Consider the following 16,526-nt stretch of genomic DNA (forward strand, 5'->3'; position numbering starts at 1 on the left):
CATTTCCCACACTGTGCTCACTGGGCCCTTCCACAATGGAGGCAGCCCAAACAGCTTCAAAGAAGGATACACAGAGCTGGTGCTCAAAGAAATCAATGCTGGGGGAAGGACAGGACACAGCAGAGCTCCCCAGACCCCCAGGCCAGGAGAGCAGCGCTCTGGTCCCGGTGATTCCGCAGGGAACGCACCTCACGCTGCCTCAGTGGCAGCAACACTGCACGGGCTGGGAATCTGCTGTCACCTCCCAGATCCCCCCTCAATTCTGCTGGGATTCACTCCTGGAGTCCCCAGCACAGCCATGCCCATGGGGTGAGGAGGGGAGCAGTGCATCCCGTGTTCCAGCCCCACATCCTGCTGCTGCTCCCAGGCAGGACAGGGTCACTCAGCTGATGTGACCAAGGGAAGAGCACAAGAGGAGTCACCCCAGCCCATCCCGCTGCACTCCTGCTCTTGTATAATCTCCCCCGAGTCCCTTTGATGCTGTGTTTATTTTTAAACCTCTCGTCAGGAATTATACAAAGTGAATAATGCCCAATCCCAGTGAATGGCCCCACTGCTCATTCACCAAACACAGGGGAGGGCAGCTCCACTTGATTTGCTCATTCTCTCAAGAGGTGCAATCACCCAAAGGTTAAGCACAAGTCAAAGAATTTCCCTTTCTGCTTTCAAGCCCTTTGATGAATTTAACTAATGACTGGATTTCAGCTGAAAGAGGCTGATTGGAGTGAGAGTCTCCCATATCCCATATCCTGGGAAGGCTGCCACACTCAGCTGGAAGCTTCATCTATCTTTTATTTATCTATATGTTACGTGGAGAGTCAGTAGAGACAGAAAGGTTCCTTAGGACTGGGTTGTTCTATTTTTCATTGATTTACACTTTCTTGAGAAGATCTCACCTGGCAGATAGGAAACCACCTGGCCTCAGCCAGGCTGCAGCAGCAGAGCCCAGGGGATGGCATTAGTCTCATTTTCCACCTTATTATGATTATTGCCCATGTCATGCCTATTAATAACAGCAGCCACAAGGCAGGGCCGTGGATGGAGAGCTGAGTAAAACCCTGGCAGCAGCGAGGAGGAGAATGGAAGGTGGTAACAAGGCAGAGGGACCCCAGTAAAGCACAGCCCATGCAGGTTTGAGCTGTTTGGATGCAGCATATGTCACCCTAATCGCTTCCCAAGCCCTCCGTGCGTGAGGCACGTTCTGCCTCCCCTTGCCTCGTGACATATCTTTCATGTAGAGTAATTACAAATAACCACTCGCCATCATCTTTTAACTCAGATAAATGATGGGATTGGGGTTGGAAGTCCAAGTTTGAACTGCTCCAGGGCAAGCAGCACCTTCAGCAAGCAGAGCCAGGGCAGCTGCCAGCGCTGTGGACTCGAGGCTGGCAGGGGCTGTCAGCACAGATCCCTCACTGCAGCACTCAGCAATGAACAATAAACACTCCCCAAGATCCAAATCGAAGATACTCACACAAATCCCACCCTCCTGGCCCCAGAAGGGACTCCTGACATTCCCAAGCCAAGGCCACAACAGCCTCAAAGACCTGGAGTTGTACTGAAATCCCTCCTGAGCAGGCAGCTGGAGCTGGGCTTTGGTTTCTGCCCAGCCCAGTCTCACTGGCTGAGCCTGCAGGAATGCTGGCTGGGTGGGGAGCAGCCAGGATTCCCAAGGTGTGTTCCCAGTCCCATAAAGGTGTGTTCCCAGTCCCATAAAGGTGTGTTCCCAGTCCCATAAAGTCCCAGCCCAGCAAGCACCGGGCCCAGTAACATCGAGGCATCGTGTATAGCCCACAGCAGCACCTGGGCAAGGAAGGATCTGGTTCTGCCACCCAAGGGGCAGAGTAAGACAGATAAGCAAAGAGAATATTGCTAAATAGATATAAATATTACAAAACAGATATAAATTTGGCTCTGGGAATATACAGAGAAGGACGAGATGCTGCTGGGGAATGCTGAGCCCTGGGCTAAGGGACAGAGTGTGGACACCACCCTGAGCATCCCTATGCCCGTGCTGCATCCACAGCCTCAAAACCCCTCCATGGATGACCATTTCCTGGAAATGTCAGGAATGCCAAATCTAGGCTCATTTTAGCCCAAAAGCCTGTCCCTATTAAATCTGGAAAACAAATAACTTCCCTGCCATGGAGCAGAGTGTGAGAAAACCGAGTTCATCCGAGCGATTGAATGGCTTTTGCAAAGAGAGGAGATAAAATTGTCCTTGCTCTGAGGAAAGCAAGAGTAACCCACGTTATAAATATTTATGTTAAAATGTACATCACCTGTTACTCTGGACATGGAAGTTTCCAAAGCAAAACAGAATTAAGAAGAAAATCACCCAAGTGACTCTGAGTGGACTGAACTATTTAACACAACTCCTCCCAAAGGAAACAACACACGGCTCTGCTCATCCCAGATGTGGGATCTGTATCCCTGCAGCTGCAGAAGTGCCACCAGCCAGCCCAAAGCTGGTGACACCCAGCTAAGCCATGCAGCTGTCCCCAGCAGGAGTGATGGCACAGGGACACACACCAGGAGTTCCCAGGGACATGAAGAAAGTGACAGGAGCAGAACTCACAAAACTCTGTGTGGATACTCTGTCCTCCAAAAGCTGACACAGTTGGCCAGGTCTGAACATCATGGAAGGAAATGATTTCAAGTGGAGAGAGGAATACAAACCAGGAACATCACTCCTGGATGATGAACAGGGAAGCAGCAGCAAGAGCCCCTTTGTGACTGAGTGACTGCAATGTGTTCTAAAACCCCATTTAATCATGGAGCAGAGGCCTGGATTGTGTCATGCTGGACATTAAACACATCCCCAGGAATCCTCAATAATGCATGATTCCCATATATTGGTATTGTATTAAGAGGCCAACATGATAATATTTAAAAAAAAAAAAAAAAAGAAAGATATTTTTAGTACTGAGAACTTGGAACTTAAAAAGTGGTGGCTGCTATTAGTGCAAATCAATGCCCAGGCATTAAAGGCATTAAAGTCCAGATGAATGAATTACACTGATTAAATTCACCACCTGGGCTCCTTATTTGCTGTTCTCATCTCCTGGTTTCTCAGGGTAAGTCCCTGCAGCTCCCATCTAACGCAGTCCAGGAGGGGCTTGTTGGCAGAGGAGGGGAATGACATCTACAAACTCTTTCACAGACCCTGAGCTCCTGGAAAATTTAATTAAAGGAAGAACAAAGGGAGCAACGGCCCCAGGAACCAGCCTGGCTTTGGGTGACTGCAGGGGCAGTGACAGCCTTTCCTCCCAAGCCAGGGGCAAGCAGAGCTGCCCAGCTCTGTCCAGCTGCTCTTGTGCAAACCAAGAGTCACCCAGTGAGAAATCCCTTTGATTCCACTCCCAGGAACAAAAGGAAAAACCTGGATGAACACCGTGAAAAAGAAATGGCCAGACAAAGCTTTTCACCACCAAAGTGATGATATTCATGAGAATTCTTCCAGCAAAGCCATAAGTCTTCCTCATGATTTCCAGGATTCCAGCACCTGGACCAAGAAGCAGCCACAGGGATGCTGAGAGAACACAGGGATGAGCAGTCCCTGCCATCCAGCAAAGCCTGCCAGGCACAGCTCACGTCCTCACAGCAACCACATCTCACAGCCACATCTCACCTTCCACCCCCAGCTCCTGAGAGGGCAAACAGGCAGGACTCCAAAGAGATAAAGCCAGGAGATAAGAGCAAAGCAGCTTCTCCCCTTGGCTTGTTGAGCCAAAGCTTGTGGCTCTGGCTCTCTGAGGCCCTGGACTGGCCCAAGAACATCCTGCCCCACTAAGAGCTGGGAAGCACTGACCATTCCCAGAGCAAATCCTGCCTTCCTGCTGCTTTTGGAAGCAGCACCTGGGGCAATGGAGAGCCCAGGGGTGGCACTGCAGGGCTGTGTGACAACCCCTCCTTGGTCCCTGGGCTCCAGCAGCGACGCTCCAGGTGGGATCTCACATCATTTTCTTACTCCTGGAACTTTCTCCCCCTAAAAGCTGAAGGGACAATGCTGGCTGGACAGGCTGTCTCATCAAGAAGTTAATGAGTTTGAGGTTATGAGCTCGTTAGAGGCTCGGGATTGCCCCACAGATTGCCACTGGATCCCGTAAGCTGTTCCAGGGATTGGCCAGATCAGCACAGGGATCTGCAGCCTTCCAGCTCTAAGCTGCTTTGCTCAGTTCAGCCTAGGAATGAATGGAAGTCACTGGCTGATGGCCTCTCAGGTTTCATGGGCACATGGGCACAGCCAAAACAGCCCCTTCAGCAGGAGAAACTCAATGCAGCCACTGGCTACAACCCACTCCCTCAGCTGGGCCACGGCAGGACTTCTGCAGGATGGAGAGGTAACAGCAGCTGATTTTCCAAGCCACCACCACATCCTGACCCAGGAGCTGTCCCCAGCCCCTCGGGCTGCTCAGGGAGCCAGCAGCAACCCAGGCACAGTGGGAACAGCCATGAGCACCCACATCACCCCGGCCCATAGCTGCAAGCTCAGAGCTCTGTCAGGAGCCCTGAAAGCCCTGACAGAGGGGTGGGATGGGCAGGGACTCCACCAGGACACATCAGTGTCACCTCATCCACTGTGTAATTGTCCCTTTCTCCTCTCTCCAGCTCATGCTGCACAGGACACAAGTGCTGTCCCTTCCCTGGGCCACTTCACCTCATCACGAGGCCACCTTTGCTGCCTGGTGCAAGGAAATAAGCACCTGGATGGTGTTGGAGAGATCAGCTCTGTACCAAGATAATTCTATTCAAAGTCTAGAGGGCAAAGCTGTCACAGATGAAGTAGGTCTGTGTATTATCTGTTGGCAAACACGGGACATAATGGCAGCCACTCAACTTAATGGCTCGAATTCCAGCTCCTCCAAACGAGCCCATCACCGCTGCATGTAATCACAGAATGTATTTAAAAGTATAATTTCCATCCAAAAGGACCAGAGCTGGAGCAATATGACTCATGCAGCTCCCTGTGCATCAGGAAACATGTCAGGAAGCCTGGGAATTCGTGAGCCCGTTGCCATCTGTGTAGAAACTGGGCTGTGGACATGATTCCTCAAACCATTCCTCTGGCATCCACGGGAGTCTGGAAGCTGCTGAGCCCCCAAAGTCAGGCCTTTGCCTCTGCACCCAAGGGAGCAGAAACACTCTGTGAAGCTGAACATGAAGCACAGGGGCACAAATATTCAAGAGAAAGGCAATGGAATGAAAAGGCTTCTCTCCCCATGTACCTATTCCAGCACTCCAGAGCTCCACACTTACAGCTGCAAACTCAGCTCCATTTCTGCCATAACAAAATCATCTCCACAGCATAATTAGTGTGCTCGTGTTAAAATGGGTACAAATGCAGGGAAAGAGGCATCCAAATATGATTTGTTTTTCAAGATAACGTGATGTTTTCCCTGGCTAATAGATTCGATTCATTAAGGAATAACAAGAGCCAAGCACCACTTGCAGCAAACCTTGCTGCTTTTAGCAGTGAATTATCCATCCCCAGACTGCTTTGCACACTCTTCTTTTTCACCTGCTATGACTTGACAACCTTTTTTAGTCTAACTTGCCTACACATGGCTTACAAAATATCTCTTCTGTAACTACTGCTTAAAATCCTGCTTGTTCCTAATTTCCTTAATGGCTCAGTGAAGTCCCCTGGCACCGTCGTGCTCCTGGACTGGGTGACTTCCACATTCACACGCAATTTTTGAGATAGTTGGATAGTTTGTGTGAGCAGGTATTTGCACTAGGGTTTGCAACACTCTCTCAGGGCAAACATCTGAGTTGTCTGAAGGGGTTTTGAATGAATAATTTCCTGTGTTATCCACCTTCCTCTAGAAATAACGCTCCATCTGTTCATGGAACAGTTCCCTTCTCTTACCGAGGCAGGATGAAGGTCATGCAAGGGAAAGAAAAATTTGCACACCCCCATTGTCCTCCAACAAAACACAAGGCATGTACCTGGCCAAGGTCATTAAGCAGTCAGGGGAAGAAATACAGCTGTCAGGTTAAGGGGAGTGAGTAATCACCCAGTGCATCATTGCTGCGACAAGCACCCCAGGACACGGGCTGGAGTCACAGCATGTCCTGTGCAATTAATCACTAATCACCATGTGCTACACAGAAGTCAAATGGCAACTCCAAAGGTGAACCAAAATGTTACTTTTAAAACACCTAAGCTTCAAAAAAAAAAAAATAAATCCCCAAACCTGAAAAAAACCTCAAGCATCCAAGCTGAGGGGAAAGGCAAATGGAGTGTGTATAAAATCCCTAGCAGGCTCTGGGTGGGAAGGACGTGATTCACCCCAGAGGAGCTGGCAGCAGCAGAGCCCATGTGAAGCTAATCCCTGGCTGTGCTGCTGGAGATGTGTCCTTTCCCTGGCCTGTCCCACTGGCTGAGCTACAGAACCCTGCAGTGGTTTCCATGAAAACAGCTCGTCCTCCCTGGCTCCCTGTGCAGAGCTCTGCCTGGGCTGGGCTCTCTGCTCCCTGCATGCTTGGGATAACCACCGGCATGAAATCGGTCACTCACACTCCCAGAGTTACCAAATCTAAATTAATGCCAGAAAACAGCTCCGAGGTCATCAAACCCAACCTTTGACCACATGCCACCACACCATGGAGTGCCAGGAAGGAGCAAATGCAAATCCTGCTCTGGCTTCAGTTCAGGAATGATCCAGGAGCCTCACAACTTTCACAACAAGCAACTTTCCTCCCAGTCAGATCCCCAAAGCACCTCGACTTTCCCTGTAGTGGAAAGGTGGCTCCAGAGCAGCACTGGTGGGCAGTGGCAGCTCTTGGATGCAGGTGGAGCACAAGGATCTGATCCCAAACTTCATGAGCTGCTCCCTGCTGGGACAGGACTGGGAGAGGTTGGGATTTCCCTGCAATCCTCCTGCAGCCAGCTGAGCACAGCCAGCCTCGTGTGAGGCTTTGTCCTTAGTGAGGAGCAACACCAAAGTCCATGGCAACACCTGGGAGCCCCAGTTCATCCAACAGCTCGGGTTCTTCCCCCAGGGAACACCCAGCCCTGGTGGCTGACAGACAATTCCAGTTCTGCTTCCCATTTTTAGAGCAGAACTGGAGTAAAGCACGAATGGCAGCCCAGGAGGTTGGCACACACAGGCACAGAGAGATTTGAGAGCACACAGAGCTTGGGTCTGGACTGAAACGTGCCCAAATGGAGCTGTCAAGGCTGAGTCCAAGGAATTCCCATCCAAGGATCCTCTCAGGCACAGCCTCAGCTATTCCATATATTATTTGCCTGGCAAGCAGTCCATACTCAATTATATCCAGAATATAATTATTATTCCTTTCAGACATAGGTTTTCCCTACCCAGAACACAGAAAGGATGCCTTAAAGGATTGCTACTTCTAGGATAGGAAGAGCCAGAAAAGAGACCAAATAACAAAGAGAGACTCTGACCTAATGGGAAATCTCCAGCTCTTCTCAGTGAGATTTTATTTTTTTTCCAGCTAAATGAGAAGTTGAGTGTGTGAGCCTCCCTCAGATGTTCCATGTGGTGGGCAGGTCACACCAACCACACTAGGGATGGGACAAACATGGCAAAGGGATCCACCCAGGGAATTCACAGGGATTTTGCAATGCAGAACCACAGGAGATAACATTAATTGATAGTGAAATATGCCCAGATCTCTGAAATAAAACTTTAGCTAGAGTTATTTTGGCTAACAGCTGAAAATCAGAGCGTGCACCCTCACTGCTCTGCAGCCCATTTCATCCCTCTCTCTAGCACTGGAGCAACTTCCAAATATTCCCAAGGCTACGCCAATCCTGCCCCACTATCTAATGTACCATCATTAAGAACTGATTCTGCTCTTTGAAGGCATCCAAGATGTTCTCTTCAGGAAAGTGCTTGCTAAGTACCCTCCTGAAGACATCTGTAAGGAATTTTTACTACTGGCCTAGATATTTACTTCACCTGGAAGAATTAAGTGGCTCTAAGGAGCTTTTAGTTGAAGTAAATCCTCATTTAAACAAGCCCCAGGAAAATGGACAGGGAGTTCCAATTGCCTCATTTGCTTTTGTTTTATGACCCACTCAGAAGAAAAGGAACAGGGAAGATGGAATGTGTTCTGTGTCTCCCAGGTTCCTGTTGCTATTCCGTACCTCACTCCTCAGTGCTCTTCTCTCCTCCAGCACTGCCATGGAAACGATAAATTATCCTACTCTCACAAATTTGCACAATCATTTTGATGGTCAGCAATGCTCAAGAAAGGAGCTGCCTTTCTGGAACTGCACAGCTGGGGCAGCCAGGATGCTTCCAAAAGGAAAAGCTATGGAAAAGAGCTGCCATTGGAGACACGTGGCCAGTGGCAAGAGCAACTGGGCAAGAGCCTCCATGGTCAGGCACGATGGAAACATCCCCTTCTCCTTCCTATTTCATCTGTAATAGCTGGAGTCTGGGAGAACCTGGACATCTCAAAAGCGTGGAGAGATTTTTCCTTGGGTTTATGTTTGCTGGGTTGGTTTCCTGGCTCAGATCCTGTGTTTCCCAGAGCTGACACAGGAGGGGGAGGCTGTCCCAAGTCTGCTGTTACCCCACAGGAGATGGCATTGTTTCCACACTAACATGATGGAAAAAAAGGATCATTTCCCCTCCAGTTCAGCTGCAGTCTTTGATAACCTGGATCACAGTCTGAGTCTGCTGTCACACAGGTTTAGGATCCTGTGATGCAGCACAAAGCAATAAAAATCGAGTGCAAAAAACCAAAGCCAACATTTGTTGTGGTCTTTGATACGTTTCCATCTCCAGCGCAGTGTGGAAGAGGTGATGCTCCTCCCTGACGTTCTCTGCTGCCATCAAACAGGCAAACCTCGGGAATGAGCCTGAGAACTGAGCTGATAAACAGGAAACAAACTCATTCCAGCCCCAGATTCAACGGGAGAGATGCTCCCAGGGCAAGGAATCACAGGAGCAGCGGTGGCAGGGAGTCAGAGAGGAGTGGGGAACGCGCTGAAATGAGAGCAAGATCCATGGGAGGCTGTAACATTCCCTCCTCCATGGCTTGTTCTGCACCAAGCAACTCATTCCAGACAGATATCGACAGCGTGGGAGGCATTCTGAGAAGAAGCAACAAATTTTATCAGAGGTTCTGGAAGGATTAATACCCAGGAAAAGATTAAACCCGTTAAAAGCTCAGCTAAACTCCCATTTCAGAGCCTGCTAACACGGCTTCAATAGCTCCAGAGAGGCATTAGCTGTGTATAACGGGGAGAGCTGGGAGTCTGAAATGGAGAAACGCTCCATTTTAACCATCTGAAAAGAAAACACCAACAAAGGAGTTCAATCAGAGGATCAAGAAGGTGAGAAATAAAAAATGAAATAGGGAATTTTCCCAAGGCAGTCCAGGACGGCTGGAGGGAGCAGAGCCAGGAGAGATCCCCTCTCTGCACCAGGAACCAGAACTCCAGACCATGAGAGCTTTGGATCCACCTGCCCCCTCACACCCTGTGGCTGTTTGGGTGTTCAGCCTCACCTTTTCCACCCTTCTGGGAATTCACTTATCCCAAAAGGTATCTAAGTACGTGGACACATCCTCTTCCTCTCCTTAAAAAGACAAAAATAATCCCATCTCTGTTATCTATTACACTCCTTGGAAATGGAGCACCTCAAACAACTTTTAGCAACTCCAGTCACCAACCAGTAAATCCAGAGGACATTTGTCAATGTTTCAAAGCACTTTAGTGCCCAAAATAACCTCAATTAAGTAAGATATATATATAAATACTACAGAGTACTGCAATAAAGGTGTCTGCACTATCACTAGTGCCAGTGGGGTCACTTAGAGAAAGAACTGGGAATATTTTATTTGCACTTAGAGCTGGAGGAATTGAAATGCAGATTAGATCCTGGTATGAGGCTTTGGCACAGGCATATTCAGGGAGCAGCAGCTATCCAGGGGAAAGATTTTCCTGGATGCAGCATTCCTGTTTCACAGGGGCAAGCATGGAAAGAAAAAATAGATGCAGCTACTTTTCTGTGACCTCTGGACACTGGGAACACATTTTCCAGGAGCTCCTGTGTCCATCCAAAGCTGCTGTCCCAGGTGTGCACAGGCTGGGGGGACCTGTGCAGGCTGGCACCTGGCACAGGTACCTAGGGACAGACTTCCCAGGGGAGCACACATCTGTCACAGGGCCAGGCACCACCTCAAAGTGCCCAGAGATCAGAATTCTCACGGGAGAACCTCCTTCAGAGTCCTTATCCTGCTTGTCCTGCTGCAGACGAGGGGAAGGGCGGATTCCCCGGAGCTCTCGGGATGGCAGCGCTGTCCCCGCTCAGTCCCTGCTCTCCAGCCAGGGACGTGCACCAGAGCAGCCAGATCCAAAACCAATCAGCCAAAACCAAAGCTGTTCCTGCCAATGACACCCCAAATTCTCCTGCAGTAGCCCCAGAGTAACAACCACTCCATCCTGAGCCACAGCCCCAGGGAAAACCCCTCGGTTCCCCACATGAAAATGTCTGAAGCCCCCAAGTGCCAACAGCTGAGACTCCAGAACTTCTCGGTGCTGAAGGCAGCAGAGAGTTTGGAAATCTCATTAAATAGCCCTAAAGCACAGTTATTATTTCCTCAGGCTCCTTTTGGCTGCAGGTAATTGCTGCAGGCACAACAGGCAGGCGGTCCTGGGATCACAAACCCCGTTAGGTCGTGGCCATCACAACGCAGGAGCTGGTGAGCCACAGCTCCAGCTAATTAAAACTGCAGGAGGGGAGCATTCAGCAAGTCTGAGGACAATTATCCAAGGAAGAATTTTGCCAGGACACAGTGACTTAAGCCAGTGCTTTGTGCACCAAGTGCTGAAGGAGTTTAATTGTCGTCGCTGATGGGAACTGGCTCGTGACTCACGCCCAGCACACAGGCGCTGCTTTTCCCACTCCTGATTTACTTCCAAGGCCACTGCTCCACCACCAGGACCACGCTGGGACAGAGAAATTTCCTCTGCATTTCAGAGCACCAAGCTGGATCCATGATTTCCATTTGGGCCCATCTCTAACAGCTACAGCAAGCAGGGGAACTGGAGCGAGAGCCAGCCGAGGGGGCTGGAATTTGGGAGGAGTCCTCAGGAACTGGAGGCTTTTTCCTGACATAATGTAGTCTTTTAAGTGTGCATTTTCTGATTCTTTCAAGCATTTAACTTCTAAAATTGACTTGGGCTTTATTTAATCTTTTAAACACCAAAAAAAAAAAAAAAAAACCCAAAAAAAAACCCCCGAGTTAAAATGTCGTAACAAGAAAAAAATAAAAGGAACAAAAAAAGCCTAACTGCTTGAGTTATGCTCTTAGACATTTGTCAGGATAATTTTATTCCTTCCAAAACACAAACCCTTTCCAAGTGGTGAGCAAGGTTTCTGAAGGCTGCAAGGTCAGGGTAACACAGGTTTGTGTCACCGAAGCAGCGCGAGCACCTTCGGAGCAGCCGTCCCCAACTCTTCCCCCCGTATCAATCCTGTCAAATTAATTCATCAGTAAGGACAGATTTTTATTTTTTTCCCTGGCTACTGTGCGTTAATTAGCGCAAGGGTTGCCATGGGAACCCAGAAATGCTCGTTAGCACCGCAGAATTCACCATGTTGGAAATGAACGTGGGCAAGAGCCCCGCACCAGAGCTGGGGACGTGCTGCAGCCAGATTGGTCCTCTGATGGAGGCTTTGACGTCTCTCTGCTCAGTCTAAGTTGGAAAAACTGCTAAAAACCTGGATATTGCAAGGATCTGCGGTGATGGGACAAGGGGGAATGGTGTTAAGCTGAAGGAGAGTAGATTTAAAGGGAATAGTGAGAAGAAATTGCTCCCTGGGCCCTGGCACAGGTGCCCAGAGCAGCTGGGGCTGTCCCTGGGTCCCTGGCAGTGCCCAAGGCTGGGGCTGGAGCAGCCTGGGACAGTGCAAGGTGTCCCTGTCATGGCAGGGGTGGCACTGGGTGGGTTTTAAGGTCCTTTCCAATCCAAATCCTTCTGGGATTCTGTGACATCAGGACCAGTGACTGTGAGGATGAGTCCGAGCACAGGCTCCATTTCCCTGATGTTTTAATAAATGCAGTTTAGGACCCTGGCAGAAATCAAAGTGAAGCAAAACAGGTTGAGCTGAGAGTGTATGAAAAAAGCTCAGGCATGTGCCCAGCCCCAGGCACTCACTGCAAATAATTAATTATCAATAATTATCAATAAACCTTGTCCAGCTTAAAGCCTGTGGCAAACTGCAGTCAGCAGCAGGGTGAGCCATGGCAGTGACCAGGCTGCTCTGGAGGGGTCCCTGCCTGAAGGGATCTCCACTCCTTCTGGATTTGCAGCCCTGTGACACCCCAAGAGAGGTTTCTCCATCACCACACTCCAGCCTGGTGATCAGATACTCCTCCTAAGAGCCTGGATGTTGCTGGGATCATCCCACACCTGCTGGTTCTTCCCCCTGCAGCAGTTCTGCTCAGCAGCTCTGTCCTCAGAGCATTCCCAGAGCAGCTCCACCAGCACCAGGTGAGGCTCTCTGCTCACCTTCACATCCCTCATTCCCCTGTCCCTGTTCCAGCTCCAACTCCTGTGAAATGCTGCCCATCATTCTGCCCCAGCCCGAGCGAGGCTGCACCACTGTCTGCTACAGGGCATTCATCTCTCCTGGAAATTCATTTTCTGATCTATCCTTGGATCACACCTTGCTTTTTCCTGGCCATGTCACGCTGTCAGCTCCCTGTCAGCCTTTGGTCCCCTGGTGGAAGCCAGGCTTTGTCCTGGGCACGGGCTGGAAGCTGCAGCAGGCACTGCTCTCCCTGGGAGCCTCACCCTGCTGCCCTGTGCTGCCAGGGATCTCAGACCTGCTGGCTGCTTCTCTGCAACCCTGGGAATATTCCACATCCTCCTCTGCAGGAAAATTCAAGGCTTCAACCACCTCTCTAAATAGTCCACTTTCACTATCTGGGTAAAATTAGCCCCAAGTCTCAGCACTGTAATAAGGAAAGTTATTTCAGAAGCAGAACAAGATCCCAGCTTCCTCCAGCCAACAGAACCTGAAATAAAGCAGGGATGTGTCTGCACTTTGCTGAGCTCCTAAGGAATGCAAGGCCAGGTGCCCACCAGCAGGTCAAGGCAGATTCCCCTCTCCTCCACTTGCTGGAAGAGAAAGAATTTTGGCTTTTCCATCATGTGAAAGAGCAGAGCCCAGGCAGAGCCCACCCTGCTGAGGGCACCCACCTTCCCCCTGCACCTACAAACGCTTCACTAGGAAGGAGGAGCCAGATATGACATTTTTAACACTTTTCCCTTTCTCTCTCTGCAGAATGATGCACATGGCTTGTGTCAAATCCTAAAGAAGGAACAGGGAACCAGCCCTGAACATGTCCCTGCTGAAGGTGTGGTGACTTCCCACCTAATTCCACCTCCAAACACCTCCTCCTACTCCAGGACTGTTTCCCACTCGGCAGCTCCTCCTCTCACACCTCAGCACCAGCCCCTGCCAGGGCTCAGCACATCTGTGCAATGAGAACCAGCCCACACACCTCTGGATTTCAAGAGAAAGAAAGAGATGTTCAGGTTCACCAGAGCAAGTTACGTGGGCAAGCTCAGCTTCTCCCGGAGTAACCACATTAAGAAAATTAAATTTCACCAAACCATTAAAGAAATCAATCTGAAAAAGATCCCCACTGCCAAATTACTCCAGCCCTTCACATCATTTTCTAGCAATCCACCCGCAGGAGTTTTTCTCATCTTGAATAAATAGTCATTTTTGCACCTAAGGGAAGACAAAAACATTTTCTATACTTTCAAACCTTCTCTGGCATCTCCTTCAAGCTCAAATCCTCAATACACCCTCCAAACTCTGGGGAAAAACATTTGTGCCTTGTGCTAAAAGCTCCAGAAACTTTCCTTCACAGGCTGATGTTTCTGTGACTCGCTTTCCTCTTACATAATTCAAGGGCCCAAAAAAGACATAAACAGCGAGGAACAGAAATGCTAAACCAAGGCTGGTCTCCAAAGCCCAACTGAATGGGAAACCTGAAACAAGAGAGACTCAGCTTCTGCAAAAACAACTTTTCGACAGCGCAGAGCATCTCCCACGCCCCAGTGCCCGCTGCTCCACCTCAGGTCAGAGGGACTCAGAGCTTTCATGTCACACAGTCCAAGTGGAGACAGCCCTCCTCAAACCAAGGGCACTAATTATATTAATGAAGGCTTAAGGTCAGTACATCCCCATCAAGCCCAAATTGCTGTTTCCTGAATTAATCCAGGATTTTCCATCTCCGTCCAGTTTCAAGCAGATGGGAATCCAGAAAGCACCAGCAGAGGTGGGAAATCAATGTCAATATGCTAAATCCAGTAGATTTAATTTTGACTTTTAGGAGAGTGAATGAGATCAGGATTGGGTCTTCTTGTGCCAGGGTAGGATTGGTTACCTACTCCTGCAGGATTCCTGGTAAAGGGAAGAATAACAAGGGAGATCAAGAATTAAGGGGAATGAAGAAAGTAGACAAGTCATCCAAATTTGCAACAAGATGTGACTACACTTGGATAATTCCCAGGCATTTTGTGAGTATCCAAGCCAAAAAAAAGTCCAGGAAAGAATAATAAACATGCACACAGCCCCAGGGGCCACAGCCATGCACTACCAACCCTGTACATGCAGAGGTGCAGGTACAGCCCACACACAATAATGCCATTATCCCATTCCAGCTGCTCCAGGCCATAATTCCTTATGGGATTTATGGACTTTCTATGTCTTTATTACAGACAGAACCCAAAACTCCTGCTAACTGCTCAGTGGGTGTGTGGTTCTGTCACTCAGAGCCAAGCCTGGATGAACCCAGGGGCAGTAACCCCCTGCTCTGGCCACACTGTCCTGCCAGCCTTGGAGCCTCGTCCATGGAGCTCCAACCCCAGCTGCCATTGCTGTGACTGAGGCCAGGACCTGCCCAAAGGAAGGGCTGGGACAGGCAGGCAAAGGTTAAAGCAGAGGAACACGAGGTGAGGAGCTGGAAGGGTCAGCACTGGAGGTCACCAGCGCTCGGATCGAGTGTCTGGACACAGCACAGCTGCTCAGGGTCCTCAGCACAGGGGATCTGCCTCCCAAGAGAAATCTCTTCCCTCCTGTAACCCACTGAACAGCTCAGGAGTGCTGCCCTGCCCAGGCTCTGCAACAGTGGAAATGTGGGAAATCTGGGACTGCCAATCTCTAGGAGTGATTCTTGTTCTGGTGTCTAACCTGGAAACACTGAATGCCACCAAAACTAAGCAGCCCAAGGAGACAAGGGACATGCTTGGGGAGGGAGCACCGAGAAGCAGCACAGCAAAACCAGCCACATGCCCAAAACCTCTCCCTGCAGCTCCTCAGCTCTGCCTCAACCATTACTGCTGCTTCGGTGCCTCTCAGAGCTACCGAACATGTGTGTGAACCTCCACTGCAAACCCCCTGGAGAAGAGATGAAACACCCCCCTGAACCTTCCCTCCAGGAATGAATGCCTTTTATTTGGCCAGATTGGATGCTCTGTCACTGTTCCCCTCCAAGCCCTCATGTTGGGCAGGCCCAGCTGTGAGCCCCCCAAGCTGGGGCTGCAGCTCTGCGTGTGCCATCAGCTCTCCCCTTATCTCCCCTCTCTGCTCCCTGCCCTCCCGACATCTCTGCAGCAGCTTTCATCTGAGCATTGCCCTGCACTGGGAGCTGCAGAGCTCTTGCTGGCAGAGCTTTCCTGGGCAAGGCAGATTTATCCTGATGCATGCAAATGATGCCAGCGTGCAGGAACTTGCTTCGGACAGAGCCGGGAGTTTGCAGTGCGAGGCTGCTCTGGAAATGTCACTGTGCAGGATCCGAAGGGGCTGCCTCCACCACCTCCTCATTGCCAAGGCCATCAAGGTGTGTGCAACGCTTCCTGCACCTGGGTGAAAACACTCACAGAGTCATCCCTTCATCCATCTGTCCATCCCTCCATCCATGGATCCATCCATCATCCATCCATGCATCCATCCATCATCCATCCATCCATCCATCCATCCATCCATCATCCATCCATCATCCATCCATCCATCATCCATCCATCATCCATCCATCATCCATCCATCCATCCATCCATCCATCCATCCATCTATCCATCATCCATCCATCATCCATCCATCCATCCGTCCATCCATCCATCCATCATCCATCCATCCATCATCCATCCATCCATCCATCATCCATCCATCCATCATCCATCCATCATCCATCCATCATCCATCCATCCATCCATCCATCCATCATCCATCCATCCATCCATCATCCATCCATCCATCATCCATCATCCATCCATCCATCCATCATCCATCATCCATCCATCCATCATCCATCATCCATCCATCCATCCATCCATCCATCCATCCATCCATCCATCCATCCATCCATCCATCCATCATCCATCCATCCATCCATCATCCATCCATCCATCCATCCATCCATCATCATCCATCCAAGCATCCATCATCCATTCACCATCCACCCATCCATCCATCCATCCATCCAGCCATCCATCCATCATCCATCCATCCATCATCCAT

At 49.9% G+C, this 16,526-nt stretch overlaps 1 protein-coding gene across 12 annotated transcripts in view; it reads right to left on the reverse strand.

The window, feature by feature from the left end:
- Positions 1–16,526, reverse strand: part of ARHGEF9 (Cdc42 guanine nucleotide exchange factor 9) — a 197,029-nt gene that overhangs the window by 69,118 nt on the left and 111,385 nt on the right. For 3 of the 12 annotated variants that reach the window (XM_088062770.1, XM_088062768.1, XM_088062769.1), the window contains exon 2: positions 15,744–15,871. The exons of the other annotated variants lie outside the window; for them this stretch is intronic. In XM_088062770.1, the coding sequence (XP_087918896.1) occupies positions 15,744–15,845 (102 nt within the window). In that variant the 5' untranslated portion in view covers positions 15,846–15,871. The remainder of the gene's footprint in view (positions 1–15,743; positions 15,872–16,526) is intronic. 12 annotated transcript variants of the gene reach the window in all.

Source organism: Pseudopodoces humilis, chromosome 15, assembly GCF_049639895.1.
Source record: "Pseudopodoces humilis isolate 2021_Gansu_Grassland_sample_001 chromosome 15, ASM4963989v1, whole genome shotgun sequence".
Lineage (NCBI taxonomy): Eukaryota > Metazoa > Chordata > Aves > Passeriformes > Paridae > Pseudopodoces > Pseudopodoces humilis.